This window comes from Rhinatrema bivittatum, chromosome 1, assembly GCF_901001135.1.
Source record: "Rhinatrema bivittatum chromosome 1, aRhiBiv1.1, whole genome shotgun sequence".
Lineage (NCBI taxonomy): Eukaryota > Metazoa > Chordata > Amphibia > Gymnophiona > Rhinatrematidae > Rhinatrema > Rhinatrema bivittatum.
In genome coordinates this window covers 224,553,045-224,577,242 of record NC_042615.1, presented here as the reverse complement: position 1 = coordinate 224,577,242, position 24,198 = coordinate 224,553,045, and the positions used below count along the sequence as shown (strand labels likewise).

At 44.0% G+C, this 24,198-nt stretch overlaps 1 protein-coding gene across 7 annotated transcripts in view; it reads left to right on the top strand.

Annotated features, from left to right (window-relative positions):
• The window catches only part of FAM193A (family with sequence similarity 193 member A), a 391,927-nt gene that overhangs the window by 260,229 nt on the left and 107,500 nt on the right, over positions 1 to 24,198 (top strand). For all 7 annotated transcript variants that reach the window (XM_029592130.1, XM_029592147.1, XM_029592139.1 and 4 more), the window contains exons 12-15: positions 225 to 378; positions 553 to 732; positions 1,644 to 1,895; positions 20,044 to 20,242. In XM_029592130.1, the coding sequence (XP_029447990.1) occupies positions 225 to 378; positions 553 to 732; positions 1,644 to 1,895; positions 20,044 to 20,242 (785 nt within the window). The remainder of the gene's footprint in view (positions 1 to 224; positions 379 to 552; positions 733 to 1,643; positions 1,896 to 20,043; positions 20,243 to 24,198) is intronic.

Genomic DNA, 24,198 nt, shown 5'->3' with positions numbered 1-24,198 from the left:
CTGGTTAGGTGGCGAAGAGAAGAGAAAACTGAGGGAGAGAATTTGGAGTTTAAAATTTTTAAAAGAATGCAACCCTCTAACCATAAAATAAAATTCTACAAATTACGACAAAAGAATTTGCATTATGATCACTGTTGTACCTGTGATGTTCTATCTCTGCTTTTGTTTGCATAATATATATTTCTGTTTAACTGATATAATAATTAAGAACTTCTCTTTTCTAGTGGTAGTGATGATGATGATGTTGCGCCTTTATCAGCAAAATTTGCTGATATATATCCACTAAATAATTATGAGGATGCTGAGGTGGTAGCCAACATGAATGGAATCCACAATGAATTGAATGGTGGTGGTGAAAACATGGCCTTGAAAGATGAGGTAAGTTTTTAAAATTCGGGGCACTATTTACCAAACATTTCTCTTATAAACACAAAAAGGGAGAAAACCTTTAGTAAATAACCTCTTTGATTTGCAGTATTTTTCTATTAGGTAAAATTAACATATTTATGTAATAATTGTCATTTAGGGGATATTTTTTTTTTTCATTTTCAGTCTCCTCAGGTAAGCAGCACTAGCAGTAGTTCTTCTGAAGCAGATGATGAAGAAGCAGATGGAGAGAGCAGTGGTGAGCAATCAGGGGTTCAAAAGGAAGAAATTACTCAAGGAAAAAGGATATTAAGGAGGGAGGAAGCCATGATGGGCAGTCCACCACCATCTTATCCCAGTCAGCAGGTACAGCCCTTTTTAAATTTATTTTTCCATCCCTGTACTCTCTTTAATTGTTGTATTCTCATTCAACTGACTCTCAGCAGTGTCATCATGCAAAACCTCCAAAATTGTCTTTTTTTTCTTTCTTCCTTCTCTCATATAGTCCCAAGTAGAGCATAGGCTCCTGGGAATTATCAGGAGCCACTTCTGCTTTGTTGACCTCTAGGTCTCAGAGCAGTTCTTGGATCAAGTTTCTTGCCCTAGTTCCATGAATCTAGATTCATACCACCTTAATAGTTGGGAGTCTTAAGTCCTATAATGCAACAGCAAAAATCTTTACTACAGCTTGTACAAAATTATGACGACTTGGCTTTTTTGTGGAATCTTCTAATCCAAACAGAATTCCAGTAAACCTTACATGCATGTTTTTATTGTAATCCACTGTGGAACAAGTGGAATAGAAATTTAAAAAATAAATGATTGGCACATAAAACTGAGATGCAGCCATCTTTAGTGTGGCACTTAAGTTTCCATGACAGCATCCAAAAAAGGATTGTCTCCTGCATTCCACTATTACCTCCAGCACTCCTTCCTGTTCTTTAACAAATAAAACAATTACTTGTTTTGATTATGAAACAGCTTTACAGGCATTACAGCTACAAAGGCCATTATAAAAGAATGCTTTGACTCCCATATATTTTTATTTAGAAATGGTTTCCTTTGTTTAAATAAATGCGTGTATGTGTATAGGTATTTTCATGGAAAGGCTTGTTTGTATCTGATACTTTTAATATTTCTCTTTGGACAGCAATAAGTTCTTATTAGTTATGCAGTTGATTTTATGTAAATTTTTTAATTATGGAATAAATTATGATCTTTGACAAAGTGACACATTAAGAAAATAAATTGAGAATTTCAACTTATTTGATTTATAGGCTGAACAAAGTCCAAATACATGTGAATGTCATGTCTGCAAGCAAGAGGCTTCAGGTCTGACTCCATCAGCACTTGCAGCTGGACGTCTTCCAGCTGGCCATCAGTTTATGAACCCAGAAAAACCTGCACACCCTGCACTTCACCTTTATCCTCATATCCATGGACATCTACCATTGCATACTATTCCTCACTTGCCTCGCCCTCTTATCCATCCTACCTTGTATACAGCTTCTCCCTTTGCACATAATAAGGTAAGCCTTGGAGGACATGCTGAGTTGCATTGAGCAAATTATGCTACCTTGTCTGTCAGTTATTCTTTTTTTTTTTCACTAAAATAGGATATAACCTTTTGCAGAATATTGTATCTGTGGTATCTTACCTGCTTCTTCATCTGAATTAGCATAAAGTACTCAAAAAAGGTTTTCGAGTACTTTTTATGTTTCTATCTCTTTTTAAACCTGTTTTTATACCATCTGTTCATAGAAACACAGACCAGCCTGTCTAGTCTGCAGATCCACACCAACTGCTTAGCTCTGTTAGCTCTACCATTCCCTCAGATATCACCTGTGCTTGTCCCATGCTTTTTTGAATTCATATATTCTCACAGGACAAGCAGGATGGTAGTTCTCACATGTGGGTGACATCACTGAACGGAGCCCTATCACAGAAAACTTTTCTGTCAAAGTTTCTAGAACTTTTGACTGGCACACTGAGCATGCCCAGCATGCCATAATTCTTGTAGCCACAGGGGTCTGTCTCCCTTCAGTCTTTTTTTTTTTCCACGCTGCAGTTTGCCTCATGGTTAGGAGCTCTGTGAGAATTCTCACACAATTTTCCTCACGGAAAAAACTTGAAGATTACTTCATTAAAAAGTTCCACCCAATCATTACAAGTGCGAAGAAATTAGTCATCAAACTTTGCTGGGAGCATCAGGGCAGCGGTGACCATCCATCACTGACTCCGTCTAAGGCATCTGTATCATCTTCCTCTGTGCTGGAGAAAGACCAGACCGAGCACCAAGGGAAGCACTGACACCGGCACCGACGTAAGTCTACACCCAGTGCCAGCACAGATACCGCATTGGCCTCGATGGCTATCGAGCCGCTTGTGAAGAGGACACGGGTAGAGAAGCCTTTAACACCCTCTCCACCTGAAAAACCAAGGCGATCACCGATATCGGTGCCGGTTACTGAGCCCCCACAAGTCCCCGTGGAGGTGCCAGTAGCACCTAGCTTGCCTCCCCCTGTAGCTGCGATATCTATACCAGCTTTCAGGGAGGAACTGGACGGTTTCATCCGCTAGGCAGTGCTCGATGCTTTCCGAAACTTACAGCCATTGATGCTGGCCCCCACACAGACACCGAAGCCATCAGTATTTACACCGTTGCTAACCAGATTGGATGCACTCATTGGTGCCCTTCCGACACAGCCTGGGCCACCGATGCCAAAGCAACCCGTAAAGTCTCTGAAAGTCCTGATTCCCATTCCGGGATCCTCAGAGGACGAAGACACGGACTCCAGTCCCCTTTCAACACCGATTCTACTGAGGCCGGAACCGATGCCTGGTCCATCAGGACTCTCGGGACCGAGAGGCCCACATTTCCCCTCGATGCCTTAGGTGCCGCCGAAACCCACATCGGTACCACCGCATCTTCCATCAAGGCCATCGAAGGATCCATCGGTGCCAACACGTCCAACAGTACCAACCTTCTTCCCTCCCACAGGATTTCGACTTTAGACCTTTTCTGACACATGGGAAGATGTTGACACCGACACATCCACAGAGGACATCTTATCAGAACCATCTCCTCCGGAAGAAAGGAGAAAATCTCCCCCAGAAGATCTCTCCTTTGCTAATTTTGTAAGGGAGATGTCAGAGACAATCCCCTTTGACCTGATTACAGAGGAGGACACACGCCATAAAACATTGGAAGATCTCCAATTTCTTGATGCTCTGAAAGAAGTTATGGCTATCTCTGTCCACGAGGTGCTAGTGTATCTCCAGCATCGTCTCTGGGAGCATCCTTATACTGTCCAGCCAGTGAATAAGAGGACAGATGCAACTTATCTGGTCCAACATATTCCTGGATTCCAAAAGCCACAACTACCCCATCAATCGGTGGTGGTTGAGTCTGCACAGAAGAAGGCCAGAAGACTGTGACCTCACTCTTCAATACCTTCTGGCAAAGACCAAAAATTCCTTGATATTTTGGGTCACAAGATATTTCAGGGCTCTATGCTAGTGTCACACATAGCTGCATACCAACTTTACATGACACAGTATCAAAGGAATCTCTGGAAGCAAGTTCAGGGAATAGCCGAATCTCTTCCCCAACAACAGCAAGATGGTCTCAACGCCATACTATAGAAAGGCCTTGAGGCTGGGAAACATGAGGTTCATGCTGCTTTGAAACAGCTTCTTGTTTGTCAGCAACGGGAGTCAGCGCCAGGAGGTGGGCCTGGCTGAAAGCATCTTTCTTGAGACCTGAAGTCCAAGACAAACTTGCTGATTTGCCATGTACCGGTGAAAACCTATTCGGAGACAAGATACAAGATGCAGTGGCTCAACTAAAAGACCTCAATGAGACCCTGCGGCAATTTTCTACAGTTACTTCCGAGGCCCCTTCCTCTGCAAGGAGATCCACCAGAAGGGACCCTAGAAAATCATTTTATCGCCCACACAGATACTACCCACCTACATCTCATGTGAGGCCAACCAGGCCATCTCAGCACATCCTCGACAGCCCAAGACATCCAGGCCTCAGCCACCACCGCAAATAGGCCAAGCCTCTGAATTTTGAGATCTATCCAAAGAACAGCATCTACTCCACAAATCCATCCAGATTTGCCAGTAGGAGTCAAATTCACCACTTCATAACCAACTGGCTCAACATTGCCACAGACCAATGGGTTATATCTTTCATAACCCAGGGATACCATCTAAACTTCCTCATGGTACTCCTGGACTCACCACTCAATCCTCTGTGGATGCAAAAAGATCTCACAAGTCTTCTAGAGTCAGAACTGCCCACCCTTCTGGGCGCCAAGGCTGTGGAACCTGTCCCCCGGGCACAGCAGAGTAGAGGGTTCTACTCTCGCTATTTTCTCTTTCCAAAGAAATCAGGTGGCCTCCGCCCCATCGGACCTCCGCAATCTCAACAGATTTCTACAAAAAGAAAAATTCAGGATGGTGTCCTTGGGCACCATGCTTCCCCTTCTGCAAAAAGGAGATTTGCTCTGTTCTCTAGATCTTCAAGAAGCTTACGCTCACATTCCAATATTCCCACATCATCGCAAGTGCCTGCGTTTCCTTGTGGGACATCAACACTTTCAGTACCGGGTCCTGCCTTTCAGACTTGCCTCAGCACCCTGTGTATTTACAAAGTGCCTAGCAGTGGCTGCGGCCCATCTACGCAAGAAAAGCATACACGTATTTCCTTACCTGGATGACTGGCTCATCAAGAGCCAATTCAAGCAAGGAGCTCTCGATGCTCTCCAGCTCACTATTAATCTGCTGCACTCTTTGGGATTTCTCATCAATTACCAAAATCCCACCTGACTCCATCTCACCTCCTTACTTTCATCGAAGCAGATTTGGACACCACAGTCTCAAAGGCCTTCCTGCCCAACGACCACGCAGTCACAATCTCCAACCTAGCTTCGTCTCTGCGGACAAAAGTAACAGCCTCAGCCCATCAATTCCTAATGTTGCTGGGCCACATGGCTTCCACGGTCCATGTCACTCCTGTAGCCAGGCTGGCCATGGGAATATCTCAATGGACTTTGAAATCTCAGTGGCTCCAAGCCAGTCAACCGCTTTCATCCCAGATTCAAGTAACCCACCAGTTATGTTTATCACTTCTCTGGTGGACGAACAAAGCCAACTTTCTAACAGGTCTACCCTTTCAGCAACCAGTTCTGCAAGTAACTTTAACCACAGACACATCCAACTTGGATTGTGGAGCTCATGTGAACCATCTTCAAACTCAAGGTACTTGGACACCGTTCAAAGCAACGTTTCAGATCAACTTCCTAGAGCTTCGAGCTATACGTTATGCTCTATATGTGTTCAAGGACTGCCTTTCACACAAGACTGTTCTCATACAAACAGACAACACAGTTGTAATGTGGTGGTTGAACAAATAGGGAGGTACAGGCTCTTTTCTCCTCTGCCAAGAAGCCACACAGATCTGGGCCTGGGCCCTAGCACACTCTATGTATCTCTGGGCCACTTCCCTGCCAGGTATACAGAACGTAGTAGCAGATCGGCTGAGCCGACAGTTCCATCCCACGAGTGATCTCTGGATCCTGTGGTAACGACCAGAATCTTCCAACGCTGGGGTCAACCATTAACAGACCTCTTTGCATCCGAACTGAATCACAAAGTGGACAGATTCTGCTCCCTGCACAGGCAACAAAACAAGTTAGCTATGGACGCCTTCGCTAACCCCTGGAACACAGGCCTCCTATACGTGTATCCCCCGATACCGCTGATAGCCAAAACTCTTGTGAAGCTACAACAGGACAAAGGGTCAATGATACTCATAGCCCCGTATTGGCCTCGACAAGTATGGTTTCCCATGCTTCTCGACCTCTCGATCAAAGAACCCATTCGCCTGGGCACAGCACCCACTCTCAAAACTCAGAACCAAGGCATGTTATGCCATCCAAACCTTCAGACTCTGTCCCTCACAGCCTGGATGTTGAAAGCTTGATTCTGCAACTGCTCAACCTTTCAACTGATCTCTCAAGTGCTTGTAGCCTCACGAAAGCCTTCCACACGAAAATCCTATTGTTCTAAGTGGAATAGATTTACCATATGGTGCACGCAAAAAGGTATCGACCCTTTTTCCTGCCCTACTCCATTTCTATTAGACTATCTCTGGCACCTTTCAGATTCTGGTCTCCAAACTTCTTTGGTGAGGGTGCACCTGAGTGCCATCTCGGCGTACCACAAAGGAGTTGGGGATGCCCCGGTAACAGTGCAACCGCTTGTGAGTAGGTTCATGAGGAGCCTATTACAACTTAAGCCCCCTCTACACCCAATAGTCACTGAATGGGACCTAAATGTAGTACTTACAACTCATGCGCTCCCTGTTTGAGCCTTTGCACTCCTGTGATGTTAAATTTCTTACATGGAAAATGCTCTTCCTAGTAGCCATTACATCTGCTCGAAGGGTTAGTGAGTTACAAGCACTTGTCACATACTCACCCTTTACAAGGTTCCTTCATGACCGAGTGGTCCTTCGTACTCACCCTAAATTCCTTCTCAAGGTGGTTACTTACTTCCACTTGAATCAGTCTATAGTCTTGCCCACATTTTTCCCAAGGCCCCACTCTCCCCAGGGCGAGAGGGTTTTACACACCTTGGACTGTAAACATGCACTTGCATTTTACCTAGATCGCACTTCAGCCATAGGAAATCCACCCAACTCTTTGTTTCTTTCGATAAGAACAAACCAGGAGTTGCAGTGGGCAAACAAACTCTCTCCAATTGGCTAGCAGACTGTATTGAATTCTGCTATGAGAAAGCAGGCCTTCCTCTCCAGGGATGAGTGAAGGCGCACTCAGTAAGAGCCATGGCAATGTCAGTAGCACACTATCGTTCAGTACCGATTGCTTACATCTGTAAAGCTGCAGCATAGAACTCTCTTCACACATTTGCAGCACATTACTGCCTGGACAAGGAAGGACGTCCGAACTCTGCCTTTGGCCAATCCGTCTTGAAGAAGTTATTTCCAGTATAATCCCAACTCCTTCCACATCCATCTGCAGTGTTTTTCAGGCTGCCTCATTTTTCCCCAACAGTACACCTGTTGTTGTGCCTGTTGCACTAGTTGTACGCTGTTGGTCCAAATTAAATATGAGTCAGCCTGTAGCTTGCTAATCACCCACATGTGAGGACTACCATCCTGCTTGTCCTGGGAGAAAGCAGAGTTGCTTACCTGTAACAGATGTTCTCCCAGGACAGCAGGATGTAGTCCTCACGATACACACCCGCCACCCCGTGGAGTTGGTCCGAAACGTTTTATTATTTTATTTTTTCGCTCGTACCTTTTGCTACAACCGAGACTGAAGAGAGACCCCTGTGGCTACAGGGATTATGGCATGCTTGGCATGCTCAGTGTGCCAGTCAAAAGTTCTAGAAACTTTGACAGAAAAGTTTTCCGTGATAGGGCTCTGTCCAGTGACGTCACCAACATGTGAGGACTACATCCTGCTGTCCTGAGAGAACACCTGTTACAGGTAAGGAACTCTGCTTTCTTATCTCCACCATCTTCACTGGGAGTCTGTTATGCATCCACCACCCTTTCTATAAATAAATATTTCCTTTGATTACTTCTGAGTCTACCCCCTTTCATCCTCATCCCATACTTTGTAAATGTGCACTCTTCAGAGATACACATTTTTTTTTATTAATATACTTGATTTTACAAATATACAATAAAATAGTTTTTATTTCACTATCACAGCCCCACTAGTGGAATATTAGCATGGCTGGTTTTATTATTATGGTTTATATTTGCACTATAATTTTTTCTGTAATTGTGGAACAGCTTCTAGTTGGATTCCCAAAAACTCCCTGAATTTATGGCTGGGTTTTGTTTTTTGGCTGTCAGGCTAGTTGGTCAAGAGAACAGTACTGAGCAGGATAAAAGTCTTGCAGAAAAAATGTACTGTGGAAACTTTATGAACAGAAAATCCATGTCTGATGGGGAAGAGCATTGCAACAGGTGTATACTACGTCCATCTGACTCGGATGAAGAATCATAGTGAAATGTTAACAGAAATTAGAAAGGCAAATAAAACTGACAACACAATTATAATGGAAGCTTTTCAGTATCCTCAGTATTGACTTGGTGAATATCTCAGCAGGACATACTAGGGAAGTGAAGTTTGTAGATGCCATATATGCTTCATGAAGCAGCTAGTCCTGGAACCAACAAAAAGTGGAACTATTTTAGATCTGTTCCTCAGTGGCATGTAGGGCATGCTACAAGGGTTAACAGTGAGGGACTGCTTAGGAATATTCATAATGCAATCAGATTGGATGTAATCACTGGAGTGAGATTATTAAGTAAATTTATTACAGAAGCATTTAACTTTAAAAAAGGAGACTGATAAAATGTGGAAATTCAGTTGGAAAAAACTAAAAGGAGTGGTTAGAAAGCTTAAAGGTATGCATGAAGAATAGGCATTATTTAAAAATACCATATCGAAAACCCAGATAAAATGTATTTCATGCATGAAAAAAGGTCAAAAGAAGACCATGAGGTCGATATTTAAAAGCCATTTAGACGGATAACTGAAAAGTTATGTCTAAATGGCAAAACCAGCAATTCATCATTATGTGCAGCTACATTCTAGCCACATAAATTGGGGGTGGCTGGCGATGATTCTGAGAGGAGCAGAGTTAGCCGCATAATTTATGCGACTAACTCTGGTCTTGCTGTAGGACTGTCCTAAAGTCAGCCAGATATACTTATCTGGATAACTTTGATAGTTGGGTATATTTAGTGCTGCTGCGCTGCTGAATATCCTGGTTAAGTTAGCCAGATAGGTGTATCTGGCTAACTTAACTAGCCACTCTGCGACTGAATATCAGCCACTAGATGACTGCTGGCATGTTAAAATGATAAGTTGGAAGAAAATTGAAACCAAAAAGACATCTTTTATAAAAAGGAAAGCAGAGCTAAATGAGGAAAATAGGAAAGAACATAAGCACTGCCAAATTAAATGTAAAACATTAGTAAGGCAGATCAAGAGAGAATTTGAAACTAAGCTTGGCATAGAGGCAAAAACTACTAAAAAAAAAATTTTTTTTCAAGTACATTAAAATCAAGAGGCATGTGAGGGAGTTAGTTGGACTACAAGATGACTAAGGGGTAAATGGGGCACTCATGGAGGAACAAGCCATAGCAGAAAAGCTAAATGAATTCTTTGTTTCTGTCTGTACTAAGGAGGATGTAGGAGACACACACACACACACCAGCAATGTTCTTTGATGCTGATAATTCTGAGGAACTGAAGCAAATCACTGGGAAAATGGAAGAAGTAACAGAGCAAATTGACAAACTGAAGAGTACCAAGTCACCAGAACTGGGTAGTATTCAGCCCAGAGTTCTATAAGAACTCAGATATGAAATTACATACCTGTTAGTAATTGTAACATACCATTTAAAACAGCCACAGTGAAACACCAAATTTTAAAAAGGGCTCAGTGGTAATCTGGGGAAACTGTAGATAGTAGGGATGTGAATCGTTTTCCATATCGTCTTAACGATAGAAATCGTGTGGCAGGGCAAGAAAATCGTCTTAGGCACGATTTTTTAGTTAAAAAATCGTTAAAAATCGTTTTTTCCGATTAGTGCGCACTAAATCGAGTTAGTGCGCACTAACGGGAGTTAGTGCGCACTAACTGGGAGTTAGTGCGCACTAACTGGGAGTTAGTGCGCACTAACTGGGAGTTAGTGCGCACTAACTGAAAATGATACAATTTGACACTTTTCAGGTCAGTTAAGGTCAGTTTAGGAATGAATATGTATTCCTATTGGCTGCCCTCTTATTTATTCATGTTACCAAGTTTCCTACTGACAGTATATGGGGGATGGGAAATGGAAACAGTTGGTAGCTTGACAAAACAAGTAATGTGATCAGTCAATGTGACTAGAACTTGTGCCCTAACCCTGATACCAGGGGTATTGTGATCTTCCTGCACACAGTGCCCTATCCCTATTAATACCAGGAGTGTTGTGATCTTCCTGCACACAGTGCCCTATCCCTAATACCAGGGGTGTTGTGATCTTCCTGCACACAGTGCCCTATTCCTGATACTGGGGGTGTTGTGATCTTCCTGCACACAGTGCCCTATTCCTGATACCGGGGGTGTTGTAATCTTCTTGCACACATCCCGGTATCAGAGATAGGGCACTGCATGCAGGAAGATCACAACACTCCTGGTATTAATAGGGATAGGGCACTGCATGCAGGAAGATCACAACACTCCTGGTATTAATAGGGATAGGGCACTGCATGCAGGAAGATCACAACACCCCTGGTATCAGGGATAGGGCACTGTGTGCAGGAAGATCACAATACCCCGGAGGAGTGAGGGTCAGGCAGCTCCCCCCTGTCTGTGAAGCCAGCCTCTCACTAGTAATGCAGGGAGGGAGCTGTCTCAGACTTCACCATCCTCCCCCCCCCTTACCCACACACCATTCACTAGCTGGGACATGGGGGAAGTCAGGAGTGAGGGTCAGGCAGCTCCCCCCTGTCTGTGAAGCCAGCCTCTCACTAGTAATGCAGGGAGGGAGCTGTCTCAGACTTCACCATCCACCCCCCCCCCCCTCACCCACACACCATTCACTAGCTGGGACATGGGGGAAGTCAGGAGTGAGGGACAGGCAGCTCCCCCCTGTCTGTGAAGCCAGCCTCTCACTAGTAATGCAGGGAGGGAGCTGTCTCAGACTTCACCATCCTCCCCCCCCCCCCCCCCTCACCCACACACCATTCACTAGCTGGGACATGGGGGAAGTCAGGAGTGAGGGTCAGGCAGCTCCCCCCTGTCTGTGAAGCCAGCCTCTCACTAGTAATGCAGGGAGGGAGCTGTCTCAGACTTCACCATCCTCCCCCCCCCCCCCCCTCACCCACACACCATTCACTAGCTGGGACATGGGGGAAGTCAGGAGTGAGGGTCAGGCAGCTCCCCCCTGTCTGCGAAGCCAGCCTCTCACTAGTAATGCAGGGAGGGAGCTGTCTCAGACTGGTATCAGGGTTAGGGCACTGTGTGCAGGAAGATCACAACACTCCTGGTATTAATAGGGATAGGGCACTGTAAGAGATGACTGTAGTAGATTGAATAAAGATCTGATGTTTCTGCTCTCCTCACACCAAACAAAAACAACACACAAGCAGAGAAGCCCTTCTTACAAAGCTGAGCTAGTGAGTTAAGTAGGAGGAAAAGTAAACATACTGGTGCCAGTGTGGCTACTTAAAAAATACACTTACCAACAATCAATTACATATATTTGAACTGTGTACAGTTCCAGCCAGGACCACCTTTCTAAAATGCACAGTGATTGGCAAATTCAACATGCACTAGCATTTCAGGTGCCTGCTAACAAAAATAATAAACAAACAAGTTCTAGTCACGTGAGTGCTGATCATTACATTACTTTTTTTGTCAAGCTTCCAACTGTTTCCATTTCACATCCCCCCAACCATATTGGTAACATCAATAGATAAGAGCACAGCCAGCCAATAGGAATACATACATACATATTCATTCCTAAGTGACCTTTACTGACCTGGGAAGTGTGAACACTTTGTTTCATTTTCTGTTGGTGTTCGTTAGTTTCCAGTTCCATTTCCCATCCCCCCCAACCATCACCTCAGTGGTAACCTTGGTAACATCAATAGATAAGAGGGCAGCCAGCCAATAGGAACACATATTCATTCCTAACTGACCTTCAGTGACCTGGAAAGTGTTTATTTGTATCATTTTCAGTTAGTGCGCACTAAATCGAGTTAGTGCGCACTAACTCGATTTAGTGCGCACTAACACGATTTAACGATTTTTAACGATAAATCGTTAGAATTTCTATTGTATCGTGTTCTATAACGATTTAAGACGATATAAACATTATCGGACGATAATTTTAATCGTTGAAAAACGATTCACATCCCTAGTAGATAGTTGAACATGACTGGTGCCAGGCAAAATTGTAGAAGCTATATTTAAAATCACTAGCCATATGGATAGACCCGCTTGTAGCAGATAGTGTCAGCTAGTGATTTTATATTGGAGCAGACTCTATCAAGAGCTTTGTCTTATCCTGCGGTTATACATTGGATCATGTTGTCTGTAAAGCTGAGGGAGGGTCAGGAGGCTAAATGTTTTAGAAAACAGATTGATGCTTTTTAAAGAGATTTATGGGTGAGGTCGTGCTCTTACTGTTTAACTGATGTTTTAATGTGTTAACTGTATGTTTAATGTTACTTTTATATGATAGTATGTTATGATTTATGATTGTTCTGCATGTAATCAAGACTGAACACATTTTTTGGAAGCTGCAGAATAAAAGAAATTTTAAATAAAATAGACAGACATGCCTTAATGGGGAAGAGCCAACATATATTTGTCAAAGGGAAGTTTTGCTTTGCCAATCCGCTAGATTTTTTTAAAGGTGTTAATCAACATCTGCATAAGGGTGAGATAATCAAAATAATTCAGTGGTTCTCAACCCGGTCTTTGAGACATACTTGGCCAGTCTGATTTTCAGGATATCCACAATGAATATGCATGAGATAGATTAGCATCAATGAAGGCAGCTCATACAAAGCTATTGCATACATACCCATTGTTGAAATCCTGAAAACCAGACTGACTAAGTGGGTCCCAAGGATTGGTTTGAGAACAATTCATATATTGTATCTGGATTTTCAGAAGGCATGTGACAAAGTCCCCTATGAGAGACCTCAGGAAATTTTAATTTTAATGAACACAAATCAGCCTCCTGGATCTAAAATTTGAGCTACCAACTCATAAACAAGAGAAAAAGAAATAAGTATACCAGTTCCCGCATAGCAAGTATTCTTGCCACTAGCCACTAGGTATTTATGGGGAACTCTTTAAAAGAGAGTAGATGCTCATGCCTTCTGCAGAGATGGGGCTCCTGTAAAAAAGCAATAGAGACTTTTTGAGTAGTTAGCTCCTTTCGTAATAAAAAGCGCTTCCTGTGGGAATTGAGATCTTTCACATTAAGGGATAGTATACAAGCCATTATGACATATGATTGAACAGCAATTTTATTTTACAAAAAATGCAGTAAATAATGAATTGTGACTTTGAAAATTTACTTTAAGAGCATACTGGTTTGCAATAAACATACTGTCTGGAACAATTTATGTAAGTGTCATTTGTAATTCACAGAAATCTGACTTTTTAGGAAGTCGAATACTTTTGCAAACACTGTTTATTAAATATGACCATTTCTGACATGCATCTGTAAATACTGTTATCCCAGGACAAGCAGGATGCTAGTCCTCACATATGGGTGACGTCATTGAACGGAGCCCAGGCGGGAAAACTTTCTGTCAAAGTTTCTAGAAACTTTTGACTGGCCCAGTGAGGCCACTGAGCATGCCCAGCATGCTATGATATTCTCTGCCACAGGTGTCTCTCTTTAGTCTTCGTTTTTTCCGCGCTGCAGCCAGCATCGCGGATCCGGAGCCATTGAGTTTTCTCAACCTTCTCGTGACTATTTAGTCTAAAAGTGATATTCTCTCTCACAAAAAATCTCTCGGGGTCTCTCCTTACCGGCCGGTAAGTAACCCAGTCTTAGATTTCTTTTTCGGAGAGTAGGAAAATTCACCTCAGTTGAATCGACAGCCGTCATTCGATAAAAAAAATGTCGACAGGATTTAAAAAATGTCCTGTTTGTACTAGGAAAATGTCACTCACAGACCCGCACACCGAATGTGTGATGTGTTTGGGTGACAAACATGACGTACAAAATTGTCCGCAATGTGCAGAAATGACGCCGAAATCGAGGAAAACCAGGCTTGAAAAAATGGAATATTTGTTCAGCCTGCAACTTATACCTTCCCCGTCGCAGTCGTCAAGGTCGTCTCCGGCTGGAGCGACTAAGTGAGTAATACTTAAAAAACCTCGCCCGGGACCATCGGGAGATCATTCTTCTCCTTCCTCGTCTTCGACGTCAACAAAGTCGTCTGAAAAATCAAAGTCAAAACATCGACATCGACACAGAAGCCCCCCGTTGTCTGACACTGCTTCCCAGCAGCCCTCGACAGCAAAGCGGCCTAGAATCCAAGAAACGTCGGAGTCTTCAACGCCTCGGCCTACCTCGACTCCTTTGATGACACCAGATCCCATGCAAACTACGTCTCAGGAACTGGTACTTCAGCCTGCGCCACCGCCCGCAAGCGCTCTGCTTCCAACGGTTGTGCGGCCAGAATTGTCCGATTTCATCCGACAAGCGATTTCTCAGGCTTTCAAGGAACAATTTACAATGCCGACTTCATTGTCGATGCCGATGATTTCCACATCGATGCCGGCAAATTTGCCGATGCCGGTGGGCACACCGATGCCGGGGCCATTCTTGACCCCGACGGTACACACAGACTCGACGTCGACACCGAAGATCATAACGTCATCGACGTCGATATACGCTCAAATTCCAGCGATTTCATCAATACCCTTACCTTCGATGTTACCACCGTCAACGGAATCGACACCAAGGGCACCACCCTCGACAACTTCATCGAGGACACCCATCCTTCCCTCGACAATAACAGAGCAGGACAATATTGATACTCATGAATTGGCACTTTTTCAACGACTTTTGAAAAAATATCAGAAAGTTGTCGACACAGCTCCTCAGAAAGCCATGGAAGTAACTCCTCCCACAATTTCTATCGATGACCCTTTACCCGGGCCATCGGGTGTTTTTACAAGGAAAATCCCAAGAACTCCCTATCAACAGCCAGATGAAGAAGATTCTTGGGATGACCCAGGGTCAGATACTTCTTCTGAGGAGTTCAAGTCCGAACCATCACCTCCTGAAGAAAGGAAAAGATCACTGCCTGAGGACTTATCCTTTTCAAGTTTCAGGTTAAAGCACCTTTAACCTGAAACTTTATCCTTTATCCTTTATCCTTTTCAAGATTCAGGTTAAAGCACCGTCCTTAAGTTTTTAACTTGTACACTCTATGGTAAAATTTCTTTTACCGGCCTATCTTCTTTCCAGCTTGTTGCAAGCTTCCAAGTTCTCTCCCCCTGTTGATTGTAACTTTGACTTATTCCTACTTATTGTTATCTTTTCGTTTACGTGAATTTTATACTCTAGTTTTTTCCCTTTTTTTTCCCATTGTTAAATTGTAAACCGATCCGATATGGTAATTTACTATGAAGGTCGGTATAAAAAACTGTTAAATAAATAAAGTTTTGTCCAAGAAATGGCTGATACAATACCATTTAAACTCTCATCAGAAGAAGATTTGAGACAACACACCCTGGAGGTGCTACAATTTGTGGACCCACCAAAACAAGTTTTGGCTATTCCCATCCACGAAGTCCTATTGGATTTGCAACAACGAGTATGGGAACACCCTTGCACGGTTCCAGCTGTGAACAAACGTGTAGATACCACTTACCTAGTGCAACAGGCACCAGGTTTTCAAAAGACACAGTTACCACATCAATCTGTGGTAGTGGAATCTGCGCAGAAAAAATCTAAAAGGGTACGTCCACATTCCTCAGCTCCCCCAGGAAAGGATCATCGCTTTCTGGACTCTTTGGGCAAAAAAGTGTACCAAAGTGCACTTTTATCTTCCAGAATCTCTGCTTATCAACTGTATATGACACAGTATCAAAGGGATCTCTGGAAGCAAATAGAGCACTTCACAAATTCTCTCCCAGAGCAATTCCAAGAATCTGCACAATCCATTATCACCAAAGGCCTAGAGGCTGGGAAACATGAGGTAAGGGCTGCTTATGACAATTTTGACACAGCCTCAAGAACAGCAGCAGCTGGCATTACAGCAAGAAGATGGGCCTGGTTGAAGGCATCAGATCTCAGGCCTGAAGTGCAGGACAAGCTAGTAGATCTGCCATGCCGTGGAGATAACTTGTTTGGAGAGAAGGTACAGGATGCTGTCCAACAACTTAAGGATCATACGGAGACCTTAAGACAGCTATCACAAATACCTCAAGAACAAACCACCCAGGCCCCTAGACATTTTCCCCGTAGGGAACCTAGACGTCCATATTACAGGCCAAGAAGGTACTATAATCAGCCTACCAGAACTAGACCTTCTAGGCCTACCCAGCGCTCTCAGGCCAGACAACAAAGACCAGCCCGTACTCAGCCTCCTCCACAGACTGGTCCAGCTACGGGTTTTTGAACACAAATCCAGAGATCAGACCCACCCTCCAAAACCCCAAACAACACATACCAGTGGGAGGAAGGATTTCCTATTTCCATTCAAATTGGGAAAACATAACCACAGACCAGTGGGTACTTTCCATTGTAGCTCACGGTTACAAACTAAATTTTCTCTCAATTCCTCCAGAATTCCCACCAACTTCCTACCCACAACAAAATTCCCACATAATTCAATTACAAATAGAATTATCCACCCTTCTGACAGCCAGGGCCATTCAACCAGTGCCCAGGTCTCAGCAGGGCAGAGGATTCTACTCCAGATATTTCCTCATTCCAAAGAAAACTGGAGGCCTGCGTCCCATCCTAGACCTCAGAAATATCAACAAATTTCTAAAGAAAGAAAGGTTCAGGATGGTTTCGCTAGGCACAATGCTACCACTTCTTCAAACAGGAGATTGGCTCTGTTCTCTGGATCTTCAAGATGCTTACGCCCATATACCAATATACCCTCCTCATCGCAAGTATCTGCGCTTCAAGGTGGGCCTTCAACATTACCAATACAGAGTACTGTCATTCGGACTAGCTTCTGCTCCCAGAGTGTTCACCAAATGTCTGGCAGTAATAACAGCACACCTGCACAAGCAAGGTATACATGTTTTCCCATATCTAGACGATTGGCTCATCAGAAGCCAATCTCAACAAGGAACAATACAGTCTCTCAACAAAACCATTGCTCTACTGCACTCCATGGGATTTCTCATCAATTATCCAAAGTCACATCTAACTCCAAACCATCTCCTACAATTCATAGGAGCGGATTTAAACACCAACCTTTCAAAGGCATTTCTACCAGAATATCGAGCAAACACACTGTCTCTACTGGCAAGCTCGATTCACTCCAAGAAACAAGCAACAGCTCATCAGTTTCTCACATTACTAGGCCACATGGCATCCACAGTTCATGTCACTCCTATGGCAAGACTAGCCATGAGGGTAACTCAATAGACTTTAAGATCACAATGGATCCAAGCCATTCAACCACTTTATTCTCCAATTCAAGTAACCCACCAACTACGCTCTTCTCTACTATGGTGGGTGAACAAGGACAAATCTGTGCAAGGGCCAACCCTTTCAACAACCAGTCCCACAAATAACTCTGACTACAGATGCATCCACCTTGGGTTGGGGAGCTCACATAGGGAATCTCCAAACACAAGGAACAATGACAAAGCTCGAAGCCACATTTCAAATCAATTTCCTGGAACTTCGAGCTATACGTTATGCTCTACATGCCTTCAAGGACTGCCTTTCAAACAAGACTGTGCTGATCCAAACAGACAACACAGTAGCCATGTGGTACATCAACAAACAGGGAGGGACAGGCTCGTACCTCCTTTGTCATGAGGCAGCTCAGATATGGGGTTGGGCCTTGAACAACTCCATGTTTCTCAAGGCCACTTACCTAGCAGGCATTCACAATGTAGTGGCGGACAGACTCAGCCGTCAATTCAGACCACACGAATGGTCCCTGGATCCCACAATAGTGACCAGGATATTTCAACTTTGGGGACAGCCGACAGTAGACCTCTTTGCATCACCTCTGAATCACAAAGTGGACAACTACTATTGCCTATACAACCTGAACAACAAGCCATCCAAGGACGCCTTTGCCCGCCCTTGGAACTCAGGCCTCTTATATGCGTATCCTCCGATACCACTCATAACCAAAACTCTGGTGAAGCTACAACAGGACAGGGGGACAATGATACTCATAGCCCCATATTGGCCTCGACAAGTATGGTTTCCCACACTTCTAGACCTCTCAGTCAAGGATCCCATTCGCCTGGGAGTAGCTCCCACTCTCATAACTCAGGATTAGGGTCTGTTGTGCCATCCCAACCTTCAATCCCTATCACTGACAGCTTGGATGTTGAAAGCTTGATCTTACAACCACTCAATCTTTCATCTAACATATCCCAAGTTCTTATAGCTTCACGTAAACCTTCCACAAGGAAGAACTATGCTTCCAAATGGAAGAGATACACTTTGTGGTGCAGGCAAAAAGACATCGATCCTTTCACTTGCCCCACAAAGACTTTATTGGACTACTTGTACCATCTTTCAGAATCTGGTCTACAGACTTCATCTGTGAGAGTACATTTAAGTGCCATTTCAGCTTACCATACTCAGGTATCAGATGCACCTATTTCTACACAACCTCTCGTAAAAAGATTTATGAGAGGTTTAATTCTTCTTAAACCACCAATTAGACACCCAGTCACTCAATGGGATCTAAATTTGGTTCTATCTAGACTCATGCGTTCTCCCTTTGAACCCATTGATTCCAGTGACCTGAAATTTCTTACATGGAAAACTATCTTCCTCATAGCCATTACATCAGCTAGAAGGGTTAGTGAGTTACAAGCACTAGTCACATATGAACCCTACACTAAGTTCTTACATGACAGAGTGGTTCTCCGTACTCATCCTAAATTCCTCCCTAAGGTAGTTACGGAATTCCACTTAAACCAATCTATAGTTTTACCCACTTTCTTTCCAAGGCCTCATGCTCACCAAGGAGAAAGGGCCTTACACACCTTAGATTGCAAGCGCACTTTGTCTTTCTACTTAAACCGCACTGCAGTTCATAGGAAATCCAATCAACTCTTTGTTTCCTATGACCCAAACAAACTAGGTAAAGCAGTGGGTAAACATACTCTATCCAACTGGTTAGCAGATTGCATACAGTTTTGCTATGAGAAAGCAGGCCTTCCTCTCCAAGGGCAAGTTAAAGCACATGCAGTAAGGGCAATGTCAACTTCAGTTGCACACTATCGTTCAGTGCCAATACTTGACATATGTGAAGCAGCAACATGGAGTTCTCTTCACACATTTGCAGCTCATTACTGTTTGGACAAGCAAGGACGACAAGATTCAGCCTATGGACAATCTGTCTTAAAGAACTTGTTTCCAGCTTAAACCCAACTCCTACTACAACCAAACTGCTGTGATCTTCGGCTGACTCATTCAACAAAAACATTGCACTACACAATGACTCAGCCTCTAGCTCGCTATTCACCCATATGTGAGGACTAGCATCCTGCTTGTCCTGGGATAAAGCAAAATTGCTTACCTTGTAATAGGTGTTATCCCAGGACAGCAGGATGTAGTCCTCACAGAACCCACCCGCCACCACGCGGAGTTGGGCCTGCTATTTTTATTATTCTTTTTGCTAAAGTTTTTGCTACATACTAGACTGAAGAGAGACACCTGTGGCAGAGAATATCATAGCATGCTGGGCATGCTCAGTGGCCTCACTGGGCCAGTCAAAAGTTTCTAGAAACTTTGACAGAAAGTTTTCCCGCCTGGGCTCCGTTCAATGACGTCACCCATATGTGAGGACTACATCCTGCTGTCCTGGGATAACACCTATTACAAGGTAAGCAATTTTGCTGAATATCAGTTTAAAGAGAATTCTCAACTTTTTATTTCAGGCATTACCACCAGCTCCTGTTCCGAATCATGCAAATAAGCACCAAGTGTTCAATCCCTCTCTCCAAGATCATATTTATCCAAGCTGCTTTGGAAGCACTCCAGACTGGAATAGCTCCAAATTCCTAAGTTTGTGGGGATCAGAAATGATGAATGAGAAGAACTGGAATCCTGCAGCCTTTTTGCCAGACACACTTACAGGTAAGGGATTGACACAGTTTATTTTATATTAGATGCCAAAGATAATTGTATTGGCGAATGTGGTAAATTGGTTAGGTATTTTTGCAGTGGCATGCTAAAATTAGGATCCTTGCCATAATGCAGATGTGTGTCAAATAGTGACTTCCTTAATGTTTGAGGAGACTGGGAGGGCTTACTGCTCTTTTGTAGGTATGCTGCAGTCTCTTGCTTACAAGCAGTCAGAAATACACAGCCCCACAGTGACATAGGATTGGGTGAGACCTCTATAACAGTGATAATCCCCCCGTACCTGTGTGATCAACTTAGTAGAGACCCATATCTCAGAGCCACATTCATAATTTTTACCATTTAAATCTTCAAATGTAAATATCACTATTTGTTTATACAATGTTTCAAAAATTCAGTGATGTAAAACAGTCATACTAAGCGGATCTGAATAGCCTTATGTGACTACTGATTCACAGGTTGTGTCTCTAATCTCTACTATGAAAAGATTTCATTTTTTCTTTGTTACAAATTAAATAAATAGAATTTACTTGACACATTGCTATCACTGTTGCTTTCTGAGAGAAGAGTGACAAAAAATGATAAAGGGGATTGAAAAGCGTCTTTATGGAAACAGGCTAAACTGATTAGGGCTCTTTACCTTGGAAAAGAAATGACTGAGAAGGGGATATGATTGAAATTTATAAGACTGAGTAGAGTTGAACAGATAAATAGGGAATGGTTATGTACCTTTTCAAACAACCCTAGGACTCTAGGGGACAGTACATGAAACTAGAAACCGGCAGATTTAAAACAAATCATAGGAAGTATTTTTTCACTTGGCATACAATCAAGCTATGGGATTTCTTGCCAGAAGACGTGGTAAAGGCAACTAAAATAGTGGGGTTCAAAAGAAAATTGGACACCAGTCCAACCATGACAAGTGGGTTATTTCACCTCACCAGCAGATGAAGGCAGACAAAACTGTTTTCCTCTGTGACATCACAGCCACTACTTAAGAGGTGGTGCTAGCAGCAGGAATCCAGTATTCTCTGCCTCTAGCAAATGGTAGGACTGAATTGGTGCAGCAGCTTGTCAGTGGATTTCAGGTCAGATCCCTGGGCCAGGCCACTGGTCACAGCCAGAAGTGTGAGCCCTGATCTGCTACTAAAACCTCAAGGGGGGTCCCTGGTTGAAATCTGCCAGGGAGCATAATTCAAAAATAAAAAAAAGAAAGAAAGCCACAAGGAAAAAAAGAGAACAGGGAAGTGTCAACTGTTTTTTCCAAGGACAAGTAGGATGGCAGTCCTCACGCATGAGTGACATCATCAGATGGAACCTGGCACGGAAAACTTATGTCAAATTTTCTAGAACTTTGACTGAGCCTCTCTGAGCATGCCCAGTATGTCATTATACCACACATCCACATGGGGTCCCCTGAGTCTTTTTTTTTCCCTCTGTGGAACCTCATGGTCGGGGGGGTGGTAATTGAGTCTCTCTCTCTCTCTCTTCGTGGGTTGTTGTTTTTTTTTTTCACTTTTTCCTGTCATTGACACAGGGTCTCTTAGTCTGTATCCCCTTAGTCGTCTTAGCCAGGTTTCTCTGTTTTGGTAAGTTTTCTTTTGCTGAGGCCTTCGAAGCGGCAGTGCCTGCCAGTCATCTTTGGTCGCCGTCATCAAGTTGCTGAGATTTCCACATCCAGTTTTAAGCCTTGCCCCCAGTGTTCGAGGAATATGTTGATCACAGATCCCCATGAACAATGTCTCCTCTGCCTGGGGGCATCGCATTATGTCCAGGTTTGTAGCAAGAACACCACGATGACCTCTAAAAGACATAAGATCAGACTTGAGAAGATGGCGCAACTCTTCAGGTCTAAGAAGTCCAGTCCATCGGCATTATGGAGCCACACTGATGGACACTGAGGCATTGACATCGGGGGAGTCTTTGGTTCCATTGATGCCAATAGCCATCAGGGACTCCGGAGACAGACCATCTGGCTCCCCCAGGTCAAAGGCATTTGATTTGGGTCAACCTCTGCACCGAGGAAGGACCGATCCGAGTACAGAGGGGAACCAAAGAAGCACTGACATCACCTGGGACTGCTGCCCCCAAAGCATCCCTGTGGTGGTGACTGCCAATCCTCCAGTGATGCCTGGGGTAAGTAACGCTCTCTGCTGGCTCTGTTGACCACCACTAAACCTCCTCTCCAGTCCTGAAGAGGATGTGGTCATATTTCCTGGATCTCAGTCAGTATTGGCATTAGCGATCTTTGAGTAGGAGAGGTGCATGGAGAAGGTGATGTGGAGTCTGGGTGTCATGGCACTGACTATGGTGGAACCAGCACCATCCCTCCTCGAGCTGCTGTTGGAATCCCTGCACACACTCATTGGTGCCCTACTGACATAGCTGATATCTGTTCCCAGGGCAGCACCGATGCTCAGTGGGGCATTGAAGACACCACCGAATGATCCGGTGCTGGTTCACAGCTCCTCAGAGGAGGAAGCTCATCTGGAGACCACACTGGCCAACGGGGCCTGAGCCCCTATGGCCAGCAGAGCTGGTACCATACTGCTGGCCAGCAGCAGAATGCCCAGTGCCCTGTCCCCGCCATAAGGCAGTGAGGATGAGGGCACCTATGACAACTGGAGGTCTCTTTTCAAAGCAGTCTCCTCCCACCAATAGAAGGAAGCCTCCTCCAGAAGACCTCTCCTTCACAGGATTTGTCTGTGACATGGCTGAGACCATCTAGTTTCAGTTGCAAATGGATGAGGATACCCGACACAAAATGCTGGACATTCTCCAGTTTGTGGAGCTTCCCAAGAAGATTGTGGTAGTCCCAGTGCTCGAGATCTTTGTGGAGTTATTTATTTATTTAAAGGCTTTTATATACTGATGTTCATGTACTGGTACATATCACGTCGGTTTACATAGAACCAAAGTTGGAAATTACATCGAACAAATAACAGGGCTAACTTCGTGAGAACTTATAGATACAGCTAACTTTGTGAGAACTTATAGATAAAGCTGAGAACGATAAAGCAGAGTTACTGTTGAGGATGTGGGAACAACCCCCTCTGTTTCTCCTGTCAACAGGAAGGCAGATGTTTTATCTTGTTATATTGTTATAGTTATGTTTACTATGCACCCCTGTTCTATGTGAACCAGCATGATGTGACTGCTGTCTCGAATGCCGGTATATAAAAATCTGAAATAAATAAATAAATAAATAAATCTTGTCCAAAGGCTCTCTGATTCAACAAGGGTCAGCTACCACACCAGTCTGTGATCGTTGAATCTGTTCTCAAGAAGGCTAAGCACACTCAGACCCATTCCTTGGCACCCCTAGAGAAGGATCAGAGGGCCATGGTTGCTCTTAGGAGAAAGGTGTTTCAAGGTGTCATGCTCATTGCCCACATAGCAACCTACCAGCTCTACCTGAGCCACTATATGCAGGATGTTCTGAAACAGGTGCAGGGAGTGGCTGAGTAGCTGCCTCAGCAGCAGCAATACACCTTTTAGCCACTGGTGTGAAAGGGCCTAGAGTGCGGGAAAACACAATATCTGAGAGACCTATTATGATTTTGAAGTGGCATCGAGTGTCACTGCAGCTGAAATTGGTGCCTGCAGACTCACATGGCTGAGGGCGTCTGATCTGAGACAGGAGGTGCAGGACAGACTTACTGACATGTCATTCACCAGAGAGAAACTTTTCAGAGATAGAGTGAAGAATGCGGTGGCTCAAATGTGTGAACACCATGGCAACACTTCAGCAGCTCTCCACTGGCACTCAGGAGCCACCCTTCTCTGTTGGGAGGTCTTTAAGATCAGGTCAAAGAAGGCCTTTCTTCTGCCCGAGGAAATACTATCTTCCACCTCTTCCTCAGGCCCCTTGCAGCCATCCCAGGCAGCAGAGGGTCCCAAAGCCCCAGCAGTCGTCCCAGTCAACTCCTGGGATGGGGTTTTGACTGTAT